Below are 22,655 nucleotides of genomic sequence, written 5' to 3'. Positions count from 1 at the left end.
CTTGTGTTCTCTCTATCTAACAAATTAACTCTTTTATAAACAAGCAAATAAACAAACAGGGGCAAAATATTCATGCTGTATGCTGATGTAAACTGAACAGGCTGATTTTCTCTAGGAATGCTTAAATGCTTCTTGTACAGCTGCTGACTCACTAAGGCCCCAAACAAGTTTAAGTTCTATTTTTCCACATTAGTTTCATATTTAAAATGGTATCAGAAAAAAATTATCATTGATCGGCGATACTATCTATCTAACCAATGTAAAAGTCATTAGGAGAACAAATAAGAATACTAACAACTTCTAGTCTAAATAAGACATATTATTTTTGATAATAAAAAACTTGAGGGACGCCTGGGTGGCTCAGTGGGTTAAGCCACTGCCTTCGGCTCAGGTCATGATCTCAGGGTCCTGGGATCGAGTCCCGCATCGGGCTCTCTGCTCAGCAGGGAGCCTGCTTCCTCCTCTCTCTCTCTCTGCCTCTCTGCCTACTTGTCATCTCTCTCTCTCTGTCAAATAAATTAATTAATTAATTTAAAAAAAAACTTGAATTATGAAAATAAAACTCAATAATTTAAAAACATTAGGAGGAAACAGTAATTCCCAGGAGCTAAAGATCATTTGTTCAAGTCAACTGACACTTCCTGTGAGCTTACTATGTCCCTGTCAGTATACGAGATGCTGATATACAAAGACAGGTGACCGCCCCCTTAAAGAGCTCAGCATCTCGGAGAAAGTGGCCAAATAAACAAGTTTTTACAAAAGTGCCCATGCAACAGAAGACTAACTGAGATTCAAAGGTAACAGAGGAAGGAGAGATTATCTATAAAAAGTTACACAAAGTTTCTATAAAAAGTTACAGAAAGCTTCTGACAACTCCAGAACTAAGTTTTTAAAGAGCTCACAAAACATGATCTAAGTTTTTAAAGAGCTCACAAAGCACGCACAAAGCGTATTCTCTCTCTCTCTCTCTAGTATATACGTAAGTAAAATGTCACTAATGTGTACATAAAATCAGTGCACTTTCCTGGCTTCAACTATACTTATGTTTACCTTCATAAAAAAGAAAATAAAGTTAATCAGAAAGCATGGGTAGAAAGTCATTTCAGATAAGAGCAAACAATGTATCTACAGATAGAAAGGCAAGAAACAGCCTAGTATGACAATTAAATTTGGTATTGAGGGAAAAGAGGCTGGAGAAGGAAGCAGGGGCCAGATAATGATGGGCCTTGTATGCCTGGGTGGCAACAGGGAAACATTAAAGTGTTTCAACATTAAAGTGATACCATCACATCTGCATTCAGGCTAGGCAGGCACAAACCGAAACATGCAAGAGACATTTAAGTGGTGACAATGTATTCAGACAGGCCATTTGGAAAGCTACTACAAAACTGTAAGCAAGAAATCATCAGGGCAAGGAAAGTTTTCCCGAGTGCCTACAATGTGCCAGTGACTAGACACTTGACATATATTATCTTGTTAAATCCTTCAAAGAAGCCTAAGAGGTTGATATAATCTTTGTTTTACAAAGAAGGAAGCTGAGGCTCCGAAACTTTTGTAAAATGTTTCCACACACTTTGAAGTGCCGGGCAGAATGGATTTGAAAGATATCTGGGCAGTAAAATCAATATGCATTTAGGATTATCTAGATACGGTCTGAGCTGGGGGACAGTGGGAAAAATGACAGGCAAGACAGATACACTCAGACCCATACGTTAGGAACAACCTTCAGACTTCTACACAACTCATTATTTATAGTACTTGGCCCTATGCCTAAATAATTAATTTTCAGCACACATAAAAAGTTCCCATTCACCTGGATTTCTTCTTTCATTAAGTATGAGAGGCCCACTTCCTCTTCTCCCTCTCCCAGCTCTGAGCCTGCTTCATCTTCATCCTCATCCTCATCCTCCTCCTCATCCTCCTCCTCTTCTTCATATTCTTCGGGTGGACCAGCTTCATCTTCCTCTTCCTCTTCATCATCTTCATCTCCATCTTTAAAAATATTTTAAAAGATGAGCAAGTAGCTGAGCAAATTTTCTTGCAAGTATGTTGATCCTATCCACCCTTGCCCCAGTCACTTCAAATTCTTAAGCCGACGAGTAGGTGGTAAGTATCTCAGGGTGATTTTCTTTTTTTAAGATTTCCCTCTTAAGGGGTGGGTGGGTGGCTCAGTTGGTTAAGCGTCTGACTCTTGATTTCAACTCAGGTCATGATCTCAGGGTCATGAGTCAGGCTCCCTACTCAGTGGGAAGTCTCCTTGACTCTTTCCCTCTGCGCCTCTCCCTGCTTATGCACACATGCGTGCTCTCTCTCTCTAAAATAAATAAATCTCTAAAAAAAAAAAAAAAAGATTTCCCTTTTACAACATCCATATTTACTATTTGAAAAATATGGTTTCTATTTTTTTTTAAAGATTTTATTTATTTATTTGACACAGAGAGAATGAGGACAAGCAGGGGGTAGGGACAGAGGAAGAGTGAGAAACAGACTCCCCACTAAGCAGGGAGCCCGAGGATGTGAGGCTTGATCCCAGAACACTGGGATCATGACCTGAGCCAAAGGCAAACACTTAACCAACTGAGCTACCCAAGCACCCCAAGAAATACCGTCCCTATTTTTTTTTTACTTTTTTTTTTTTTTCTAAGATTTTATTTGTTTGAGAGAGAGTGCGAGCAAGCTAGAGCATGAGCCGGGGAAGGGAGAGGGAGAAACAGACTTCCCTGTTGAGCAGAGAGCCCAATGGGGGACTCAATTCCAGGACTTTGGGATCATGACCTGAGCCGAAGGCAGATGTTTAACCCACTGAGCCATCCAGATGCCCCAAAATATGGTTTCTAAATACTGAAATATTTCCAACATACAGATTTTCATTGAAACATTACATGCACTAAAGTTTGTTTTACCTTGTAGACACTTCAAAACCACCTTCTCTATCATTCTGTCATTTTCTATCAGATTTCTTTTTACAGTAAAAAAATTTTCAACCAAGAGTAACAGTGTCCCATTACACAAGAGCCATTCCATCATTTGATCTGTTAGTCACCCATTTATCCAGTAATATATATTCACCATCTAATTCTAGAACATTTCCATCACCCCCCCACACCCCCCACACTTTGAAAAAACCCATAGTCATTAACAGTCACTCCTCATTCTCCTCTCACCCAGCCCTGGCAACCACTACTCTACTTTCTGTTTCTATGAATTTGCCTATTCTGGACATTTCATACAAATGGAGTCACGCAAAATGTGGCCTTTTGTGTCTGGATTCTTTTACTACACAGAACGTTTTCAATGTTACAGCATGTATCAGTAGTTCATTCATTCTTATGACTAAATAATATTTCATTGTATGACTATATTGCATTGTTTATCCATCAATTGACAGACCATTTGGGTTGTTTCTATTTCTTGACTGTTACTAACACTACAAAAAGGGAACAATTCCTTTTTTTAAAAAAAAGGTACTATTTAACAAGTTCCCACTTTTACCAGGTAGTGGTTAAACAAGTTTATATGGATATAAAATTTCACAAAGCTTGACAGTATAATAATCATTTAATTCCCCAAAGGTATCAGAAACCTGAAAGAAGAAATACAGGATTAGGGCTGTGGGTTTTCTAATTTTTCTTGTCTTACTAACATCTTTTTTTTTTCAACACCTAAATATCCAAGCCCAATCGAAATGGCATCGCTAGGCTGGAGCCTATATTTACAAGCAGCAAGAATGATTACCTTCATCCTCCTCTTCTGAGTCTGGTGCTTCATTATCCTCCTGATCAAATCCATCTAAGTAGGTGATTTGCTGCAGCAGCTCAAAAATACTTTCTCTGTAATCTTCCAGATTTGTGATCTCACAGTTAAACAAGTCGAGACTTTTCAAATTTTTAAGATTTTGCTGGAAAAGTAAAAAGTTAAAACTTAAACATTTCAAGATTTTAAATACTATGTTCTTTCTTTTTGATTCATGAACCAGAAAATATATATTTGAAATCGAAAGAATGACTTGGGGGTTTTTCAAATTTTATGAAGAGTTTTGGTATCAATTATCTCTCTTTTTTAAAAGATTTATTTATTTGAGAGACAGAGAGAGGGAGAGAGCAAGTGAGCACAAGGCGGGGAGAGAAAAGGGAGAAGAAAAGGCAGGGAAGCAGGATCCCCATTGAGCAGGGTAGGGAGGGGGCTCAATCAGATCTGGGACCTCAGAATCACACCTTAGCTGAAGGCAGAAGCTCAACCAGCTGAGCCAGCCACATACCCCACCCCAACCCCCAATAACAATTCCCTTAATTAGGCCCTGTATGTAAACTCCCTAAAAATAGGAACTTTGTTTTTTCACCACTGAATCTCCAGCACCTGGCTTAATGCCTTACTATAGAAGCCCTTTAATATATTTTGTTGACCAAGTAGGTACATAAATAGGCAACAACAATAATGTGTTTAGCTTAAATCCAGTCAAGCTCATTATCAACAATATCAACCTTCACCCAAGCTTTTTTAAATTGGAGCAACAATTTTTGTGAGTTTCACTTCATCTCATACCAGGAAAGAAAGGAGCAAATAAAATAACTAAAAAAAAAAAAAAAAAAAAAAATCAAGAAGGAAGGAAAAAGAATAGAACTTAATACTAGGAAGTTTAAAACCAGATATTCAACTCCTTAAGTTAATGATAAATAAATTTCTCTTAAATTTAAAAATTTATCTGTTTCACTTTAAAAGAAAACAATAAAACATATAGATAAAAACCTGTAAGAAATTCAGAAGTTTCAAAGAGTGAAATATAAATCAGCAAGATAAAACACAAGCAAATCTCAGCAAATCAGCCAAAAAATACCAAGTTCAGAGACTTTCCACTCACCAAAGCTTCTACTGTACTGAGATCTTTGATTTTGTTTCCACTCAGATTGAGGTAGGTAAGATTAGGACATTTCTCTGCCAGGACTTCCAAACCTCCAGAAATTATATTGTCACTAAGTTCCAACTATATATTCAACATGGAGGAAAAACAAACAATGATGAAGGCTTAGAGCAAATCAGGTTTTTTTAAGTTTTTTTTTTTAATTTTTTAAATAATCTTTACACCCCATGTGGGACTCAACCCACAATCATGAGATCAAGAGCTGCACGTTCTGACTGAGTCAGCCAGGTGCACCCAGATTTTTAAAATATACCAATTTAAAGAAGAAAAACAACTGTCATTCTCTCTAGCTTCAAGAGACTGTCACAACTTATTAATTTCCAAATTCCTAACCATAATCACCAAATACTATATTAGAACCCCTATATAATAAGCTTCTAACCCAAGTTTGGTTCCAGATGTGTTACAGATAGATCTTATGTTTCAGAGAAAAACAGCTGGTAGATATTAAACCCAAATTGATATCATAAAACAATTTCACTATTAAACTTAAATTTTTAAAAGCGGTATTAGAGCTGATTCTAAAAATCCTACATAACCCATTCTCTTATCTCTAGAAATTCAGAACATTCTAATTAAAAGGCAGAATGGTTATTTCATTTGGCCAAAACCTAGACATACTAGCCCTTGGCATCAAAACTATGATGATTTTGCACTTAATACCAACTTACCTTTCGAAGTTTATTTAAGCTGGGCAACCGGGCCAGTGAACTTAGTTCCACATTAGCCATACTCAGAAACTCTAGTTTTTTAAAAGTATCATTCAGACCTTCAATTTCCCCATTGACACAAAGGCAATTATCAAGAACTAACTCTGTCACCTGTAAGACAGAAAATGAATGATTCTTTACTTTGAGTCTGTTTAGCAAAAGACCTAGGTCAAGACACTGGAAATGTGAATATTAAAACCATGAATCCCCCTCACACATATCCTTTTCATTCTCTCCTCCCCCATCAAAAATTTAAAAGCAATCTAAAGTCATCATTATAAGTTAAACTTTTAACCCACTGAGCCACCCAGGCGCCCTATCATTATAAGTTAAACTTTTAAATTTAAACTTAGACCAAGTAGTTCAATGCCTGCTCAAATCCCTGACGCATAAAAAATAAAACTTTGGGGACGCCTGGGTGGCTCAGTTAAGCCACTGCCTTTGGCTCAGGCCATGATTCCAGCATCCTGGGATTGAGTCTCACATCGGGCTTCTTGCTCCGCAGGGAGCCTGCTTCTCTCTCTGCCTCTGCCTGCCACTCTGCCTGCTTCTGTGTGCTCTTTCTCTCTCTCTCTGACAAATAAATAAATAAAATCTTTTTTTTAATAAATAAATAAAACTTTGAAAAAGGTCCCATGTGAAACTAGCTTCTGCCCCTGATAAGAAGGATTCTGAGGGCATATATTTACGTAGTGAGGGGACACCCAGACTACTGGGAAAGGATTCAAGTGAGCTGCCCTAAAACAGCAGGGAGAAGAAAGGAAACTATTTTATTCACATTAAAACCCCCTTATCTTCAGTTGATAAATGCCACCATAACTCAAAAATACCTTGTTACCTTTCATGAAGAAATGTTAGAAAGCTCATTTTGAGAAAGCTGGCTTTCGGAGGTTATTTGTTCTTAATGGCAGGGCCAAACAATGTCACCCAGAACAATACATCCTTGACAAGATGTTATTTCTCCGTAACACCCTGGTAGCATTTTTGTGGACTTCTCCCCATTGCGGGGTGGACGGGGCAGTTAGGCTGCATCCCCTTATCACATCAGAGTTGTAGAACAAAACCTCCTGTTTTTGTTAGACTTAATCTAAGGGGGAGACAGGAGTTCCCGGATCTCCACTCCCAGTGCAAAAATATGTTTGAGGAATTCTGAGGGCTAAAAACTAAACAAGGAATGCTACCTTCTTTATTTGAATATGACTTTGACATAATTATTTTCGAGACCAGAGTAGACATATAATCTCTGTTTAGAAGTAAGGAAGTCAAGGGGCGCCTGGGTGGCTCAGTGGGTTAAAACCTCTACCTTCAGCTCAGGTCATGATCTCAGGGTCCTGGGATAGAGCTGAGATGGAGCTCTGTATCAGGCTGTCTGCTCAGCAGGGAACCTGCTCCCCCCCCCACCTCTGCCTGCCTCTCTGACTACTTGTGATCTCTCTCTCTGTCAAATAAATAAATAAAATCTTTAAAAAAAAAAAAAAAAAAAGAGAGAGAGAGAAGAAAGGAAGCCAAGGCCCAAAAGGTAAGAATGACTTGGTTAGGGTCACACACTTAGTATGACAGAGCTGTGCTTCCACTCTAAATTTTCTGATTCCTAGTCCAGGTGAATGGAGGAGAGAGGGCCAGCAGATTTGGTGTCAAAAAACCAGTTCTTCCACTTGAGTAAAGAACTTCACTGCTCTGGGACTCCGTTTGCTAATTTGGATTCTAGAATACAATCCATCTTACATGTCTGTTTGAAAGAGAAAGGTAAATAACAAACACAAAAAGTGTTTTGTAAACGATAAAGAGCTATACAAATATAAGAGATAGTTATTACACCCTAAGGGAGGAAGGAGAGGCTGCAAAAAGACAACGTCTGGCACCCCCCAAAATTGTAGAGGAAATTCCTATGGGTAGGTAAACAAAAGAGGGTGGGGGAGCAAATCTACTTTTCCAACCCAAGACATACAAAAAAGCATTCTAAATGTGTGCTCCTGAGAAGAAGTTTTTAAAGTTTGATTTTGTTTTCCTGCAGCCCCCGAAGAGTAGGCCCTGGAAAACTCCCAGCTCCCTCTGGATGATAGTACCGACTTTTTCCTTCTCCTTGCCTTTTACTAATTTCAGGGAACCAGAGACTTAAAAAAGGAAAAGAAAGAAAAGAAAAAAGGTATATAAAGACCTTAGGTTCCCACTCCGCGCACGTCGCCACAGCACACCAAACAGACCTACTCGTCTTCGGCCCTGGTAGGCACCGGCACCACCCTCACCCCTGTTGAAAACAACTACATCCCTAGAATCCACTTCTAGTGTTTATTTCAGAGGCCGCAATTAACAAGACTCTTGACGCTCTCATCTGCGGTCTGAAGTGCCAGGTTCCTAGCTGGCCAGCTGCCGCGCTCTCGCGACTAGCCGCTCCGACCCACGGGAAACCCCACACGGGGCGGGGACTCCTCAAGAGAAAGAGGGGTCGCCTCCCCGCCAGCGTTCCGAGCGCCTCCGCCCCGGGCGGCGAGGACTGGGAGAAGCCGAGGAGGGTGACCTAGAAAAGGAGGCGGAAACGCCTCCCGTCCGACCCCCGAAAAGTTGGCGGCGACCAGCTTCACGTGGCCCCTCCCAAACCCGTCTCTTTAACTAAGGGGACAGCAGCCAGAGAGCATCATTTCGTTTCGCCGAATCCATCTTTAAAGCACAAAACTACTACGACCCATTTGAGTTTTTTGAGACCTTCTCCTGGGATCAAATTCGGAGTTGCGGCCACTACGACAGGACACGCCGAATATCGTGACACCGCGGGGGGACGAAGAGGATTACGCCTCGCGTCCCCTCCTCACCTCCAGTCTCTGCGGCGACTCCCAAAACTTACCCGCGGCGGGGAACCGACCGCTGACCCAGATTCCGCCCCACCGCGGTCAGCGCGCGCCGCTTCCCAGGGGAGTGGGCGCCGCCAGCAGCAGGCGGTCCTCAGACCGCCGGGGACCCCAGCCCGCGCCCGGCGCGACGTCAGACACCCGGGCCTCGAGGAGGGGGGCACCCCCCCAAAAAAAGAGAAAAAGAGTTGGCAGCATTGCACAAAAGTTGGACTAACTTCTCAGGCGACGATGGCTGCGGCAGGGGCAAGTGGGACTGGGGGGTCGCGCCCACGCCGCCGGCCCCCGGGAGGAGGAGGGAACCAAGCGGCGGAGCGGACCCCAGCACCCCGCTATCCGCCCCCACCAGGCCTGGACTCCCGATTTGTAGAGAGTCTAAAGAGGCTAAGACCCCCAGGCACACACAAAAACGCCCCTAGAAACTTAAACCCTTCGCCATTTTAAGTAGAAGATTTTAATGATTTAACACTTAAAATTAAATATCACCCAACCCTAACCCCAGGTGGGGAATAATTCATTACCCTTCGGCACACACATACCCGGACCCCCAGAAACCCGATCCTATGAATACAGGTCTGTGGGGAAGGGGAGGGGGCTGAGTCATCTCACCTCCTCCGGGGCTCTGTTCCTTAACTCCAGGTTAATCCTCTTCTTCATCTCCATGTCCTCCTCCTGCTCTTCTGCTACTACTCCCTTCCCTTACCTTTTCCTGCCTTTCCCACTACCCCAACCCTTAAATTTTAAAAGATCTGGAAATGAATGAAAAGAAAAGCAAATATAAACGCCCACCACCTCCAGATAGGTGTGGGGGAGAAAGAAGAGAATAGCAAATGGAGTCCAAGGAGTTGGGACTCTAACTCGGCTGCCCCCACCTCCTTGTTCACACACTCGCGCGCACTCACACGCACGCATACACACACAAGCACGCACACACACGCGCGCGCGCGCACCCCCCCACACACATACACACACACAAACGCGCGCGCGCGCGCACACACATACACACACACACACACCGCAGTTCCTTCCCCTTCAATGGCTGCTCTGAGACTGAGCCTCCATGACACGGCACCGCCAACCCCCTGGCCTACACTCCACCCACCTCCCGAATGTATTGGTTAATTCTTCAGCATCGCCCTGTTTCATTGGACCGCATAAGTGTCCATCAGTCGTCTGGGTGGACCTGAACCAGAAGCGCTGTATCTATTGGCTACAACCAAGCGCGCAGTTAACTCCGATAGGTTCGGGAGGGTGTTCGTCCTGGGGAAACGATTTTGAATCCCAGTAGCCCCCCTTCTTTTCTTTGTGTGGTTGGCGCGCTTTCCCTGGGCGTTCGGACGGTTTTGATACCTGCTGGATTTGTTTTTTTCGGTTTTGTTTTTAGTGTGAGATGGAGGAAGAAAGCAACCTTATTATGGGCCCAGGTTGCAGGACTGATCATTTTGCACACAAATACGCACTAGCTCTTGGCTGTTTTAAAGCCCCTTGCAGCCGAGGTGCACGTGAGCTTTCGTGGCACTGCCCGGCTGGGGATAGGCTTCTGGTACAGAGCCAGACGCTGGATAAAGATAGTATTTTAACTTCCAACATGAAGGACTGAACGTTTTTGAAAACAGTTGTGTGAAGTATATAAGTTAGGCATCTTTAAACAAAACTAGCCTGGAGGAATTGTTACTGAGGTAATTGTTGCTGTAATGAACACTAAGCAAGACCTTGGAGGAAAAACAGTGCTGGACTAGTGAAAATCAGACTTCAGTTCGCATGGAAATGGTACTGCAATGCCTCTCCTTTCTCATTTCCCTTTGGTTGGTTTCCATGGATATCTCTAGGTTAAATGTGCTTTTATATTTTTTAAGTCTTTTTTTTTTCTTTTCTTTAAGATTCTATTTAGTTGACAGAGTGAGAGAGCACAAGTTGGGCGGACAGTGGGGAGAGAGAGGAAGAAGCGTACTCCCCGCGGAGCAGGAGCCTGATGGGGGGTTCCATCCTAGGACCCCGGCATTACGACCCGAGCGGAAGGCAGACGCCTAACCATCTGAGCCACCTAGTCGCCCCTTAAATATGCTTTTAAAAGCCTATGAATGGGAGATATAAAAGAGCAGGATAAAAATGACTTTTTTAAAATTTTGTTTTGAGAGTCTAACTTCTTCGTTCTTTTTTTTTTTTTTTAATTTTTTTCAGCGTAACAGTATTCATTGTTTTTGCACCACACCCAGTGCTCCATGCAATCCGTGCCCTCTCCAATACCCACCACCTGGTTCCCCCAACCTCCCAACGCCCCCGCCCCTTCAAAACCCTCAGATTATTTTTCAGAGTCCATAGGCTCTCATGGTTCACCTCCCCTTCCAATTTCCCTCAACTCCCTTCTCCTCTCTAACTCCCCATGTCCTCCATGCTATTTGTTAATGCTCCACAAATTAGCGAAACCATATGATAATTGACTCTCTCTGCTTGACTTATTTCACTCAGCATAATCTCTTAGTTCTTGCTTAAATTTGCTCTTTTCATTCCCTTAATCATTTTCAGGATAAATACCCAAAGAAATTCCAAATGATTTGGGGAGAAAGTGGGTGCGTTAGTCCAACCCCTCTCAGAGCAGGGTGCTTGCTTGCAGTTTTCATTTGTTTGGCGTTTTCATTTTCTCTGGTTAGAGACCGTAGGGTTTCAAAGAGACTCCTCACCACTTTGCCACCACCCCTCCTCCTCCCACACAGAGACACCCAATTCCTCAATTAGGCTTACATTTAAAATGTAGATACTTGGTAGTTAGCATGTTAAATACTTTAGGAAAACAAAATAGTGATTGTCTCTCCTGGATAAGTGTTTCCTTTGAATTCTTGAAAAGGAAATTTTGTGAAGATAAAAACAGGGAGAGGGAGAGCTTTTGCTATAAAATGACATCTTTGCAGGGCAATTTGGTGTCAGTTAAATTTATTTGTTTTCACACAGACTAAAGGAAGCCAGATAATAGGAAAACAAGGAAAAGGGATTGAGGAAGAGTTTTAAAAGGGAGGAGGGAGGCAAAAGAGATAAAAACAAACCTGAAAGCGTATTTTAGTACCAGCTTGGGAAGAAGTAGTGTGGTCTCATCCCACTAGCCACTGGAACTCTGGAATGGAATCCCAAAGAGAGTTCTGAGTTAGGAGTCATAGACATATGAGTGATAGTTGACCCTATGAGAAAAAAAATAAGATGCCCACAGAGAATATATTTAGTAAGAAAGCTGTCAGGTAAAGGGGAGCAAAACATGATTGAGGGGAAAAAGAGGGATTGTCTACCAAAGTAGTGGAAGAAACTGAGAAACAGGTAGAAAAGAATGAAGTGAATTTGGGGTTGGATGTGGGAGACTGTATGAAGCCAGAGTTTCAAGAAAGACAGGATTATTGAGGTTAAATGGTAGGACTTTTATATCAGAATACATTAGACAGAATGGGAGAGTATGTTGGAAATAATGAATGTGAAGATAGGCCATGAATTCATTTTACCCTTGGATAATAGTTTCGCAAAGTACACTGTAGCAAGCATAGACAGGGGTCCACCAAAGTGAGCCTTCCCCCCCCCCCCGCATACCCATGGACCCCACCCTCATGTCATCTCTCAATGCCTCACCTCAATACCTTGTAACCCACCTCTTTCTAGTCTTTTTTTTTTTTTTTTTTTTTTTTTTTTTAAGATTTTAGGGAGGGAGAGTATGAGAGGAGGTAGGGTAAAAGGGAGAAACAGACTCACCGCAGAGCCAGGGAGCCAGATGTGGGCCTCCATGCAGGGCTCAATCCAGCGACTTCAGGATCATGACCTGGGCGGAAGGCAGACACTTAACCCACTGGGTCACCCAAGTGCCCCTCTTTCTATTCTTAATCAAGAAGCCAGGATAAGGGGACCCTGAATGGGTTAGTCATTAAGCGGCTGCCTTCAGGTTGTGTCATGATCCCAGAGTCCTGGGATCGAGCCCTGCATCAGGCTCCCTTGCGGGGGGAGCGTGCTTCTCCCTCTCCCACTTCCCCTGCTTGTACTTCCTCTCTCAATGTGTGTCTCTCTGTCAAATAAATAAATAAAGTTTTTTTTAAATCTACACCCAAAAGGACAGAGAGAGTGAGCAAAGAGAAGAAAGCTGATGAGAGAGTGCAAAAACATCTTTTTTAAAGATTTTATTTATTTATTTGAGAAAGCACAAGAGGGTCGGGAAGGAACAGAGGCAGAGGGCGAAGAAGCAGACTCCCTGCTGACCAGGGAGCCCAATTCGGGGGCTTGACCAGAAAACCTGGAGATCATGCCAGGAGCCGAAGGCAGATGCCTAACAGACTGAGCAACCCAGGTGCCCCAAGCGCAACAAAATCTTAACATCTGGAAAGTGATGTACTATGTAGTTTAGAAAGGCTTGCTTACTCCTCAGGTCTTACTTCTAGTGAAAAGAGCTCAGGTAGTGTAACTGGTCTTTCTCAGACATTTTTTCACCCACCCTAAGTGGAATGTGTCGCCCTCGGCCCGCAAGAACGACAACCAGCCTGGCATGGTGTTAATGCTTCGTCTCTTTATTTCGACAACTTTCTTAGCTTATATGTGTCAGGGTGACCAATAAGGGGCCAAACAATGGGGAGAGCCAATGAGAGTCCTGTTATTATACTGATTAAATTTGAAACAGCCAATGACTATGTCCTCCTTCATGTGGGCTTCACCAGAAAGTTCGGTGTTTACTTGCAGCATATTTTGCTGGCAGTGAGCCAAGCGCCATCTTGTAATGGCGGGGACTTTCCCAGCCGGAGGCGGTCCCCGACATCTCCCCCTTTTTTGTTTTATGGCGGAGATCGTGCCTGTCTTAGGTTGTCAGTAGCAGAAAACATCCTTACCCGTCATCAGACACAAGATATCGATGATCTCTGTCCTGTCTTAGGTTGGTATGTTTCTCTACTGATCTTACCCGTCTTTGACTACCGATCTAGCATGCTTAGCCACATCTGGGGAGATGTCCCAGCCTCTATTGACATAAGGGCTTGTACTATAGCTCGGCTCTGCTCTCGCTGCTGTGTTCTCCATTGGCGAACTTTTCTGAATAGAAGCAGAATGCCAATAAGAAGGAGGACAAGAAGACCAATTGTGCCAGCCCATTGTTTGGTAAACTGGAACATATTGCTGAATGTTTGAAATAGCTCTGGGAGGGAAGTTGGTTGCACACACGTACTCGTATGAAATTTTGAAAATCGTCAGAAAATCGTCAGACCAAGCACCCTGCAAATACTGGGAGAGCTGTCGGGAGACATTCTGTAAGTTACTCATATTAGTATAGGCTATGGGAGTTACACAAATTGCCGGAAAGGGTGCTACACATCCCAGTCCCAATAGGGCCCCCAATATGTCCACTTGTTCTCGAACCAAATCCACTCTCAGGTTGACTATCAGGATTCCTGCTTGCAGATGTGCATTGATCTGAGTCTGTTCGAAGGGCAGCCGCCGTTCCTTCTGCAAGGGTGTTCACAGCTTCCGCAGTGGGTATAGTTGCAGCAAGCGAGACTGCTGCTGCCATGGCAGCTGCTGTAGATATAGGCAATGCTCTCACAATGGCAGCTATGATACCAAAGTCTCTCTTCTTTCTGGATAGCACCACCGGTAACTTGTCCTCTGGAATGAAAACTGGGATAGGAGTAGGGATACGCATAATCACAGCCAGCTTGAAGGCCATGACATTCCAGCACTGGGAAAGATAGCAATTCTTAGTGCAATTCAACATATCATTCAGCTTGCTAGCATTTGTTACGAGGAAAAGGAACAGTGGCGAGACGCATATGGGAGTGGGCTGATAAATAATATTATTGGGACAAGACACATTAACTGTTGTCTCAAAGGTACCAGAGTCATTTTGTTTATAAGAACAGTTGAGGAATTTGCCACCATTTAACATGGACACTGCTGAGATATCAGTACATGCTCCTAACAAGTCACAGACCTGCCATGCATCAAAGGGAGAGGAGGGAATATGAGAAAAGAATTAGTCACTGGTAAAGGATATAGCCATGCTTTAACCACTGCTCACAGCTCTCTGGCTTGAGTCTGCCGCAGGAGGTGTAGCATTCCCAGCATTATCATCAGCATCTTCAGCATCATGACTGGTGTTCGGAGGCAAGGCTGCACGCACCAGCCGCTCTGGGATCCAAATTGGAGCCTCTTTTTCCTGTGGAAAAACACATACAGACCCCCTACTCCATACTAACACTGGATCTGGTCCATTCCACTTTCCTGTGAGGATGTCCTTCCAAAGTACTAAAGGCTTAGGGGGAGCAGCAACAGCACTTGCATGTCTGTCTGCAGCTGATTTACCTGTTTTGTCCAACGTTAAAAAATTCAAAATAAAGAGAATGGTGTTGAGCTTATCTTTAGGGGACCTAAAGGTGTCCCCTATTCCCCCTTTTTGTTTTAAAAGCGCATTTTTTATTGTAAGATGAGCGCGCTCCACAACACTCTGTCCTTGTGGGTTATAGGGTATTCCATGTATCAAGTGAATGCCAAGTTGTTGTAGGAAGGCTTTAAAGGGTTGTGAGGTGTAGGCTGGACCATTATCTGTCTTTAACTGGCGTGGCTTTCCCCATGCCGCGAAAGCCTGTAGGCAATGGGCGATAACATCTTTGGATTTTTCCCCCGTATGCACTGAGGCAAAAATTATTCCAGAGCAGGTATCTACAGAGACATGAACATATCTTAACTTTCCAAATTCTGAAACATGTGTGACATCCATTTGCCATATATGATTAGGTAACAGACCCTTAGGATTAACCCCCAAAGACGGTGCAGGTAGTAAAGTCACGCAGTTTCTGCAGGAGACTACTATGTCCCGTGCCTGTGCTTTTGTTATGTTAAATTTGAGGCGAAGAGTTAAAGCATTCACATGGAACAGCTTATGATAGTGTCTCGCCTGTTGCACCGGGTCCTCAATGGCAAAGACAAATTCTCCTCTGGTTAAGGAGTCTGCTAACCGATTACCTTGTGTCAGGGGGCCTGGTAAGGCTGTATGAGCTCTTATGTGGCCAACGTAAAATGGAACCTTCCTGTCCCAAACTAATGTTTGGAATTCTTGTAATGCCTTAGAGATAGTAGACCTGGCATTAATAGAACCCACATTTTCAATGATAGAGACAGCTTGCACCACATATCTACTATCTGATAAAAGGTTGAAGGGTTCTTGATGAAACATTTGAAATGCTTTTATCACTGTGAGCAGCTCGGTTTCTTTGGGAGAGGAGCTTTGAAATAGGAAGGTCCAACTCTCTTCTTTGGTAACTATAGCTCCTACTCCTTGCTTAGATCCATCAGTGAATATAAGCCTTACATTACTGAGGGGTTTATGATGAGTGATCCTAGGGTATATGATTGGATTGGATAAACTGAACTGTAGCCATGGATGTGATGGGTAGTGGTTATCAAATTGAGCGCACGTTATAGTTATCAAAATGGCCCAGTCATCATCACAGGCTGCTAGGCACTTTATTTGCTCCTGCGTATATGGTGTTATTATAGTATCTGGTTGTTTACCAAACGCTGCTATACTAAGTTTAATCCCTTTAAGTATAATTTGCGCAAAGGCGCTTGGGTACCAAGGCAAGACCTTCCTTGGAGAGTGGGCCAAACTAACCCATGATATGGGGCCAGATTGCCAAAAAACTGCAGTGGGAGCTCGTTTTTCGGCAAGGACACAAAATAGCAAAGGTTTGGAATAGTCAATTCTGTCTATCTGAGCAGCTTCTAGCCTTTTCTGGATCCGACTGATGGCTGCTTTTGCCCCCTCAGTCAACTGACGAGGAGAGGTGAGGTTAGGGTCTCCTTTAAGTGTCTCAAATAAGGGTGACAATTCCTGATCAGTGAGTTTTAGATAGGGCCTGATCCAATTGATATCTCCTAACAATTTTTGAAAATCATTTAATGTGTTTAGGTGATCTGTCTGCAGGGTTATCTTTAAAGGTCTGACTTTAGTATTCTCTAACCTAGTTCCCAAATACTCTTTAATGGGCGTCATTTGGACCTTTTCTGGTGCTATGTGTAATCCGAATCTCTCAAAATGTTTGAAAAGAAAGGAAAGGGCCTTCTCAATATACTGTTCTTCTTTATGGCACAGCAAAATATCATCCATATAATGATACACAATGAGTGGGGGAAATTGTGTTCTCACCTCCTTCAGGGCTTGATCTACATATAATTGGCACATTGTAGGGCTGTTGGCCATGCCCTGAGGCAATACTACCCATTCATAGCGTTGATCCGGACTAGAATGATTAATGGTAGGTACTGTGAAAGCAAAACATTGGGTGTCCTGGGGTGCAATGGGATGGAAAAGAAACAATCTTTAACATCGATTACCACAGAGGGCCAACCAGAGGGCAGGGCTGAGACTAAAGGCAGCCCCAGCTGTACTGCTCCCATGGCCACCATCCTTTCATTAACAGCTCGTAAGTCATGTAACAATCGCCACTTCCCGGACTTATGTGGAGGGCCGAATATGCCCGGCGGCAAGTTGCTCTTTTACCAACGTGTGGGCAGCTTCACATTTTTCTTTAGGCAGGGGCCACTGAGAAACCCACACGGGTTTACTGTTTTTCCATTGAATTTTTAGAGGTTCAGTGGCCCCTAAGAAAAACCCAGCCCTGGCCCACCTATTCTTTGAGAGAAGTAATTAGTCAAGGGAATAGGTTCAGGAGTGCCCTGCAGCTGTTTCCCTAGGCCTCCTGTTCCAGGATAACCAGACTTATTCACTAAGGCTTGAGCTTCCTCACTATAGAATAATTCTGTAGTCAACTTCAGGTTCATTTGGGCCAAAACATCCCGTCCCCACAATGAAATGGGAATTTTAAGGACATATGGCTGCACAAGTCCATGGTGGCCTTCATCATCCTTCCATGGCAGTGTAGCTGCACTGCACATGGGGCTATGAGCAATCCCTAATCCTCGAAGTGTTTGATCAGCCTTTTGCACAGGTCAATCCCTAGGCCAATCAGCTTCATTGATGATACTGCGATCCGCTCCAGTGTCCAATAAGCCTATGAATTTCTTGCCTCTTATCCAAAGAGAGTAAAGGGGTCTATTTTCCATGCCTAGCGTGACGCATGCTAGAGGAGCTCCAGATGAACCGAGCCCCTTTTGTTCCCGCGTAACCTCATGGCTTCCAAAAAGCTTGTGACAACTAGGCAATACCAGGATCTGAGCTATCTTATCACCTGGACTAATAGCTGTAATTCCACGTGGGGAAGATACCAGGATTTTCACTGTTCCTTTATAATCAGCATCTATAACTCCGGGGTGAACAATGAGTCCTGATAATGCCGTGGAGCTCCGTCCTAGCAAGAGGCCCACGGTGTCCTCAGGTAATGGACCCTTAAAATCTGATTCGACTACCTGGGTCCCCATCTCTGGAGTCAATATGAAAGATCCCCCCGGGGCTCCAAACACCCCGGAATGGACCCCTTCTCAGGAGGAGACCCCCGGACCCAAAAACCAAGCCGAGTCCACTGATCAGATGCAAACAGCACGAGGTTTATTGAGTTGACACAGGTACCTGCGGGCGATCAAGTCTTAGGAAGACTCGCGCGCCAGCCCTTTGTTCAGGGCCTTTTTATGGGGTTTGGGGAAGCGAAAGCATACGTACAGAAGCAGAAACATAGTTACAAGGTTCTTATTGGCTGGTTTGAATGTAAGGCATACTCGGTGTTTGTAGATTGGCTTTGAAGGATCCCGGCACGCGAAGAGAAAGGTGGGGAGGGGGAGTGAGGAGGGGGAGTTGGACCTTATTACTCAGCAGAGAAACATCCTGCCTACGTGACTAGGCCCACGTACCTAGGCGACCCCCTTGCCTATGTGACTATGCGCATAAGGTATCCTGTTGAAACAGGAGACCAGTATCACCCCCTAAAAGCCAAGTGGTTACAGAAAGGCAAGGGAGTGGTTAAACAATTAACTGGGGGAGGGGTCTAACAGGGGAAGGGCGAGCGATTACAGAAAAGCCAAGAAGCAGTTAGTTAATCAATGGCTGGGGGGGGGGGTGTCTATATGCGGAGTCTTTCATTCCCCCCTTTTTCTTTATCATGGATAGAATCTTATATCCATTCGCTCTGGTCCTGTACCAGGTCAGTTTGGGATCCGGTCTGTCGAATTAGCTGATATTGCTGTGTCACCAGTGGTTTTGCAGCCCCAATAGCGACAATAAAAGTGGGATGTCCCACTACAGTAGGTCCACTCTCTGGGTCTGTGAAACACGGGGCATAAGTGTTCTTAACATACTTTGTTGACTTCAGTCCCCATAGCTTCCCCAAGGATTTAACCCGAGTCACCCCGGGGGGGATGGTTGTGAAGGCGGTCAAAGTAATTTTCTACGTCCTAATTGGCTGGAGTTCCCATTGCTAGCTTGCAGATGTTAGGGTGTACTAGCTGCAGGGCTTGCAGATGGGCTTGAGGAACTGAGTTATGTGTCTTTGGAAATTGGGCTATTGATAAGGTAACTTCTTTGTTGTAAATCTCAAGGACATTTGCAAACAAAGGGAGACTCCTGCCTTACAAGACTGTGATCTCTGCAATATAAACATTTGTTCTTTTTTCAGGGCAGTCAGGGGTGCCTGTGAAATGTCATACATATTACCAAGGGGAGGGGTGGAGAGGGGGTGCAAGGCGCCAGCCCCTGCTCCCTCTTCAGCCAGCCTCCTGAACAATTTTGACCCTTAAATCTTTAAGGTGGTTGAAGGTGGAAGGTCTTATCTTCTGTAACTTCTTCCTGCTGAATAGGGGCGTAGAGCTGTCCCTACCTACTCAGGTCAACATTGATCAGTGGAGGAATGTATAGGGGAGTTACGAAAGGCGGAGGCAACTGAATCCAGTGCTGACAGTGAAAAAGTATCTTTGCGCATGGTAAGGATCATCTGTCATGGTGAAGTCATTGCAGCGATGGAGTCTCGGCACCAAGTAGAGAAACAGCGAACAAAGCAACATATTAAGGCTAATAAGGCAATAAGAATGAGAAGCCCAAAAAGGAGATTTGGCTACAGTCCTCCTCCAAACCAGTAAGCTAACCAATTGCAGAGAGAGAGAGAAGGATCTTGTAGAGCTTTAATCTGGGCATTCATATCCTTTATTAATCCTGTGACATTTTTGTGATAGTCTGGGATGTACACACAACATTCTGTCTTGATAATTACATATATGCCACATGACATCCTCTAGTCACAAAGATGGAACAAAAATGGATGCTAAGTGATTATACCATTTAAAAAATAGATCGCATCCATCTTTGTTTTAAGTTGGGGAGACTAGCTGGAGTTGTAATGGTTTTAGTAATGCGCCCATGAATCCAGGCAAATCCTAAGGTACAGCGACCTATCCACCCTGGAGGAAGCCAGGGCCACAGGTTTGTTTCACATATCCAGTGGGTTCTGTTTGGAGCTGGCCATCTAATGCCAGGTCGCCTTGCCCAGTCAGTAGCAAACCAGTCAGTAGCCTGGAGTACTGTTACTTGGGAACACATTTCTAGTGATAGCCATCCTAGATATCGTGCGTTCTTTGCCCAAGTATCACTCGTATGATTTCTTTGTTCCCAGCATAAAACTGCCTTCTGACTGAGCCGTCCAATCGTGGGTGTAAGCCACAGATATGTATCCCAGATTTGATATATACCATCCTTAGTATAGCGATAAGGAGGGTTCTGTAACTTAGGCCCATATTTGATTGGGGAGTTATGGCTTGACAGCAATCCCCTTTTTTTTCAAATTGCTCCATGGGCATGTAGTACCAGGAAGGCATATTTGGAGTCAGTGTTAATGTTTATTCTTAGGCTTTGGCAATTGCAAAGTGCTAGTGAACACTACAGTATACCTAGCTTTTCTTATTTTTTTTTTCTATGAAAACTATTGTCATCAGTAAACTGTCATTCATCTGGCATATCTGTAAGTATAGCCCAATATTTAATTAGTCGGCCTTCATCATTCTTTGGTGGCCTTTGAATTCTAAGAAAAATCTGGACCTGATGTGAACTCATTAGTTAGGGGCTGTTTTAGGTTTCGCTAAAGCATCTGTTTGCAATTGCACCTCAACAGAGGTGGCCTCTAGGATAAATATGACTAAGGGATGAAACCAATAAGAAGACCTTTGAGTGGTCCAGCCTTAACAATATCCTGATTACAGAGGATCACTGGCAAGTGAGAAAACTTGTCAAGAGATAAGGGGAGTTCCCCATGCATCATCCGATCTAATCATAAAGAAAGTGGGGTCATCCATTATCTCTATAAGTCCATAGTTAATCCTATGGAGTGCAATAGGCTGGCCTTTAGGCAATTTCATTATCCCAGCCACAAACAAGGTGTTAGTTAAGTTATACAATTATAGGGGAATCAATCCCATTTTCCAGTTGTTTAATCATGTGCCGTGGGGTCTTGTTAATATACCCACAAGATAATAAGATTGATTAAAGAAGCTATTGTGTAACTTCTCTGAAGTTTACCTCAAATTGTTTAGCTTAGGTAAACAAACATTTAAAGACAATCGAATCTAGAATTTAATATCCATAAAGGTGTGTTATTAAAATATAATTTTTCTCTCTAAGATAACCCTCATTTACAGAGATAGCCAAATCAGGACTAAGTCACTTGTGAAACAAGTCCAGTTTTAACAAACTTGGCCCATTATTTACATAAGCTCAGCAAGAACAGTTGAGTGTGATCATATAGATCTTTTAGAATCTGCTTTGCTGGAACTTCTTATAAGGAATCTCTAGGTTGAACTTCTAGTAGCCTCTCCAGGCCAGAAGCCAAGCCACATACTTGCCATCAGGCATGCCTGTAATACCTGTCGATTTGGGCATATGCCTCTTCATGAGATTCAGCACCTACCAAGGAGTGACATTCTTTACTCACCTGGTGAGGCTGCTGGGAACTCTGTAAACAAGGTATCAGGCCAATAGTCCCAAGGGGCTTTATGGCTCCAGGTTTCATAAAGTCAACCTTAGTTCCTTAAAGCTGTCTGGTCATATCTGAGTCTATGCATGTCTTTTTCAACTATGACATTCCAGTCAAAGCCTTGGTAAAATAACCAGTTTCCAATGCTGTCCTGTTATAAAGAGAACAGATTCTTATTGAACTTATGCAAATGACTGATTGCCATGGAAGAAAGAATACTTATTGAGACCTTTTGGTTTCAGAGGGTTTAGATAGAGAGAAAAGTTGAATGCCTTGAGCACTTTTACATCTCTGTGAGTTATAGATAACTTAAGAAAAAGTATCCCTAGTCTGGAAGAGCAAACATTAGAGAACCAGCAATGTCTAAAACAAGACAAAACATTAAGAGACACAACACTATAATCTTGTAGTTCATTTAGTCCCATGTTACTAAATCTGGTGAATGCACCTTTAGTTAGTTTTGGAAATTCTTACCCATTTCAGTTTTAGGATTTTCAAGTATATCAAATATCTGTATTTGTCCTGGAAGTCCTTTATATGAATCTCCTTTAAGATAAAACTCATTTTACAAGAGAATTAAAACAATTACAAATGACAAAACTCGGAATGGATATGGTTAGAGCTGATGAGACAAGAGTTTACAATTTAGCTGACAAGGAAATCAGGTTACTTCTGTGACACATAACATTTCTGTAATTATAATATCAAGCGATGATCTTTTAAAACATTTAAAACTTTAGGAAATGTATAGAATCTCTAGAATAATTATAGCATTTTCCCAAATGTAACCCAAGGTTTATCATTGGTTTAAATCTTGTCAACAATTGCTAAAATCTTAGAAAGTTTTAAAGCACATGCCTAAATATAATTAGGGATGTTAAACACGTGATAAAACAAAACATAGAGACTGGGTTTTCTGGGCTGGCAAAGAGAAAACCATTTACATTCTCTTATCTGATCAATTAATCTAAGAAAACTTTGTCCTTTTAAACAAAGAAAATCAGCTTTTTTTTTTTTATACCAGTGTCTTTTCCCTTTTTAATTTTATTTTTAAGTGTGCAGTCTTAAGATAGGAGTTTTCTGGGTTTTTCTCCCATCATGAATGATGTCGCAGACAAGGGAGGGGGATCTTTCCCCTGCTGTCCTGCTCGCATTCCCCACAGGAACTTAGGAGCGTTTTAGCTAAGGCCTGTCCAAATAAACCCCAGACCAGGCTACTCCGTGGAGTAGATGACCGTTCTGCCATATGACGCCCTGCGAGACT

The 22,655-nt window shown here is 43.0% G+C and overlaps 1 protein-coding gene across 2 annotated transcripts; it reads right to left on the bottom strand.

The window, feature by feature from the left end:
• Positions 1-1,684: 1,684 nt before the first annotated feature.
• LOC122900451 (acidic leucine-rich nuclear phosphoprotein 32 family member E-like) lies at positions 1,685-9,552 on the bottom strand. 2 transcript variants are annotated; one of them, XM_044239141.1, is made up of 5 exons: positions 9,084-9,552; positions 5,590-5,739; positions 4,859-4,981; positions 3,736-3,898; positions 1,685-1,992 (listed from the first exon to the last, which is right to left on the bottom strand). In XM_044239141.1, exons 1-5 carry the CDS (start codon positions 9,135-9,137, stop codon positions 1,700-1,702), a joined length of 783 nt encoding a protein of 260 aa, XP_044095076.1. In that variant the 5' UTR covers positions 9,138-9,552; the 3' UTR covers positions 1,685-1,699. The 2 variants fall into 2 exon arrangements, with proteins under 2 accessions (XP_044095076.1, XP_044095077.1); XM_044239142.1 differs by lacking the exon at positions 3,736-3,898 and having other exon boundaries at positions 1,831-1,992.
• Between the last annotated feature and the right edge of the window lie 13,103 nt (positions 9,553-22,655).

This window comes from Neovison vison, chromosome 2 (assembly GCF_020171115.1).
Source record: "Neovison vison isolate M4711 chromosome 2, ASM_NN_V1, whole genome shotgun sequence".
NCBI classification, from domain to species: Eukaryota; Metazoa; Chordata; class Mammalia; order Carnivora; family Mustelidae; genus Neogale; species Neogale vison.
This window is presented reverse-complemented; position numbering and strand designations above follow the sequence as displayed.

Coding starts and splice junctions, on each gene's coding strand:
- LOC122900451 (XM_044239141.1), bottom strand. CDS start 9,137: ATGGAGATGAAGAAGAGGATTAACCTGGAGTTAAGGAACAGAGCCCCG. Junction 5,740..9,083: donor GGAACAGAGCCCCGGAGGAG/GTGAGATGACTC, acceptor TCTGTCTTACAG/GTGACAGAGTTAGTTCTTGA. Junction 1,993..3,735: donor CTCAGAAGAGGAGGATGAAG/GTAATCATTCTT, acceptor ATATTTTTAAAG/ATGGAGATGAAGATGATGAA.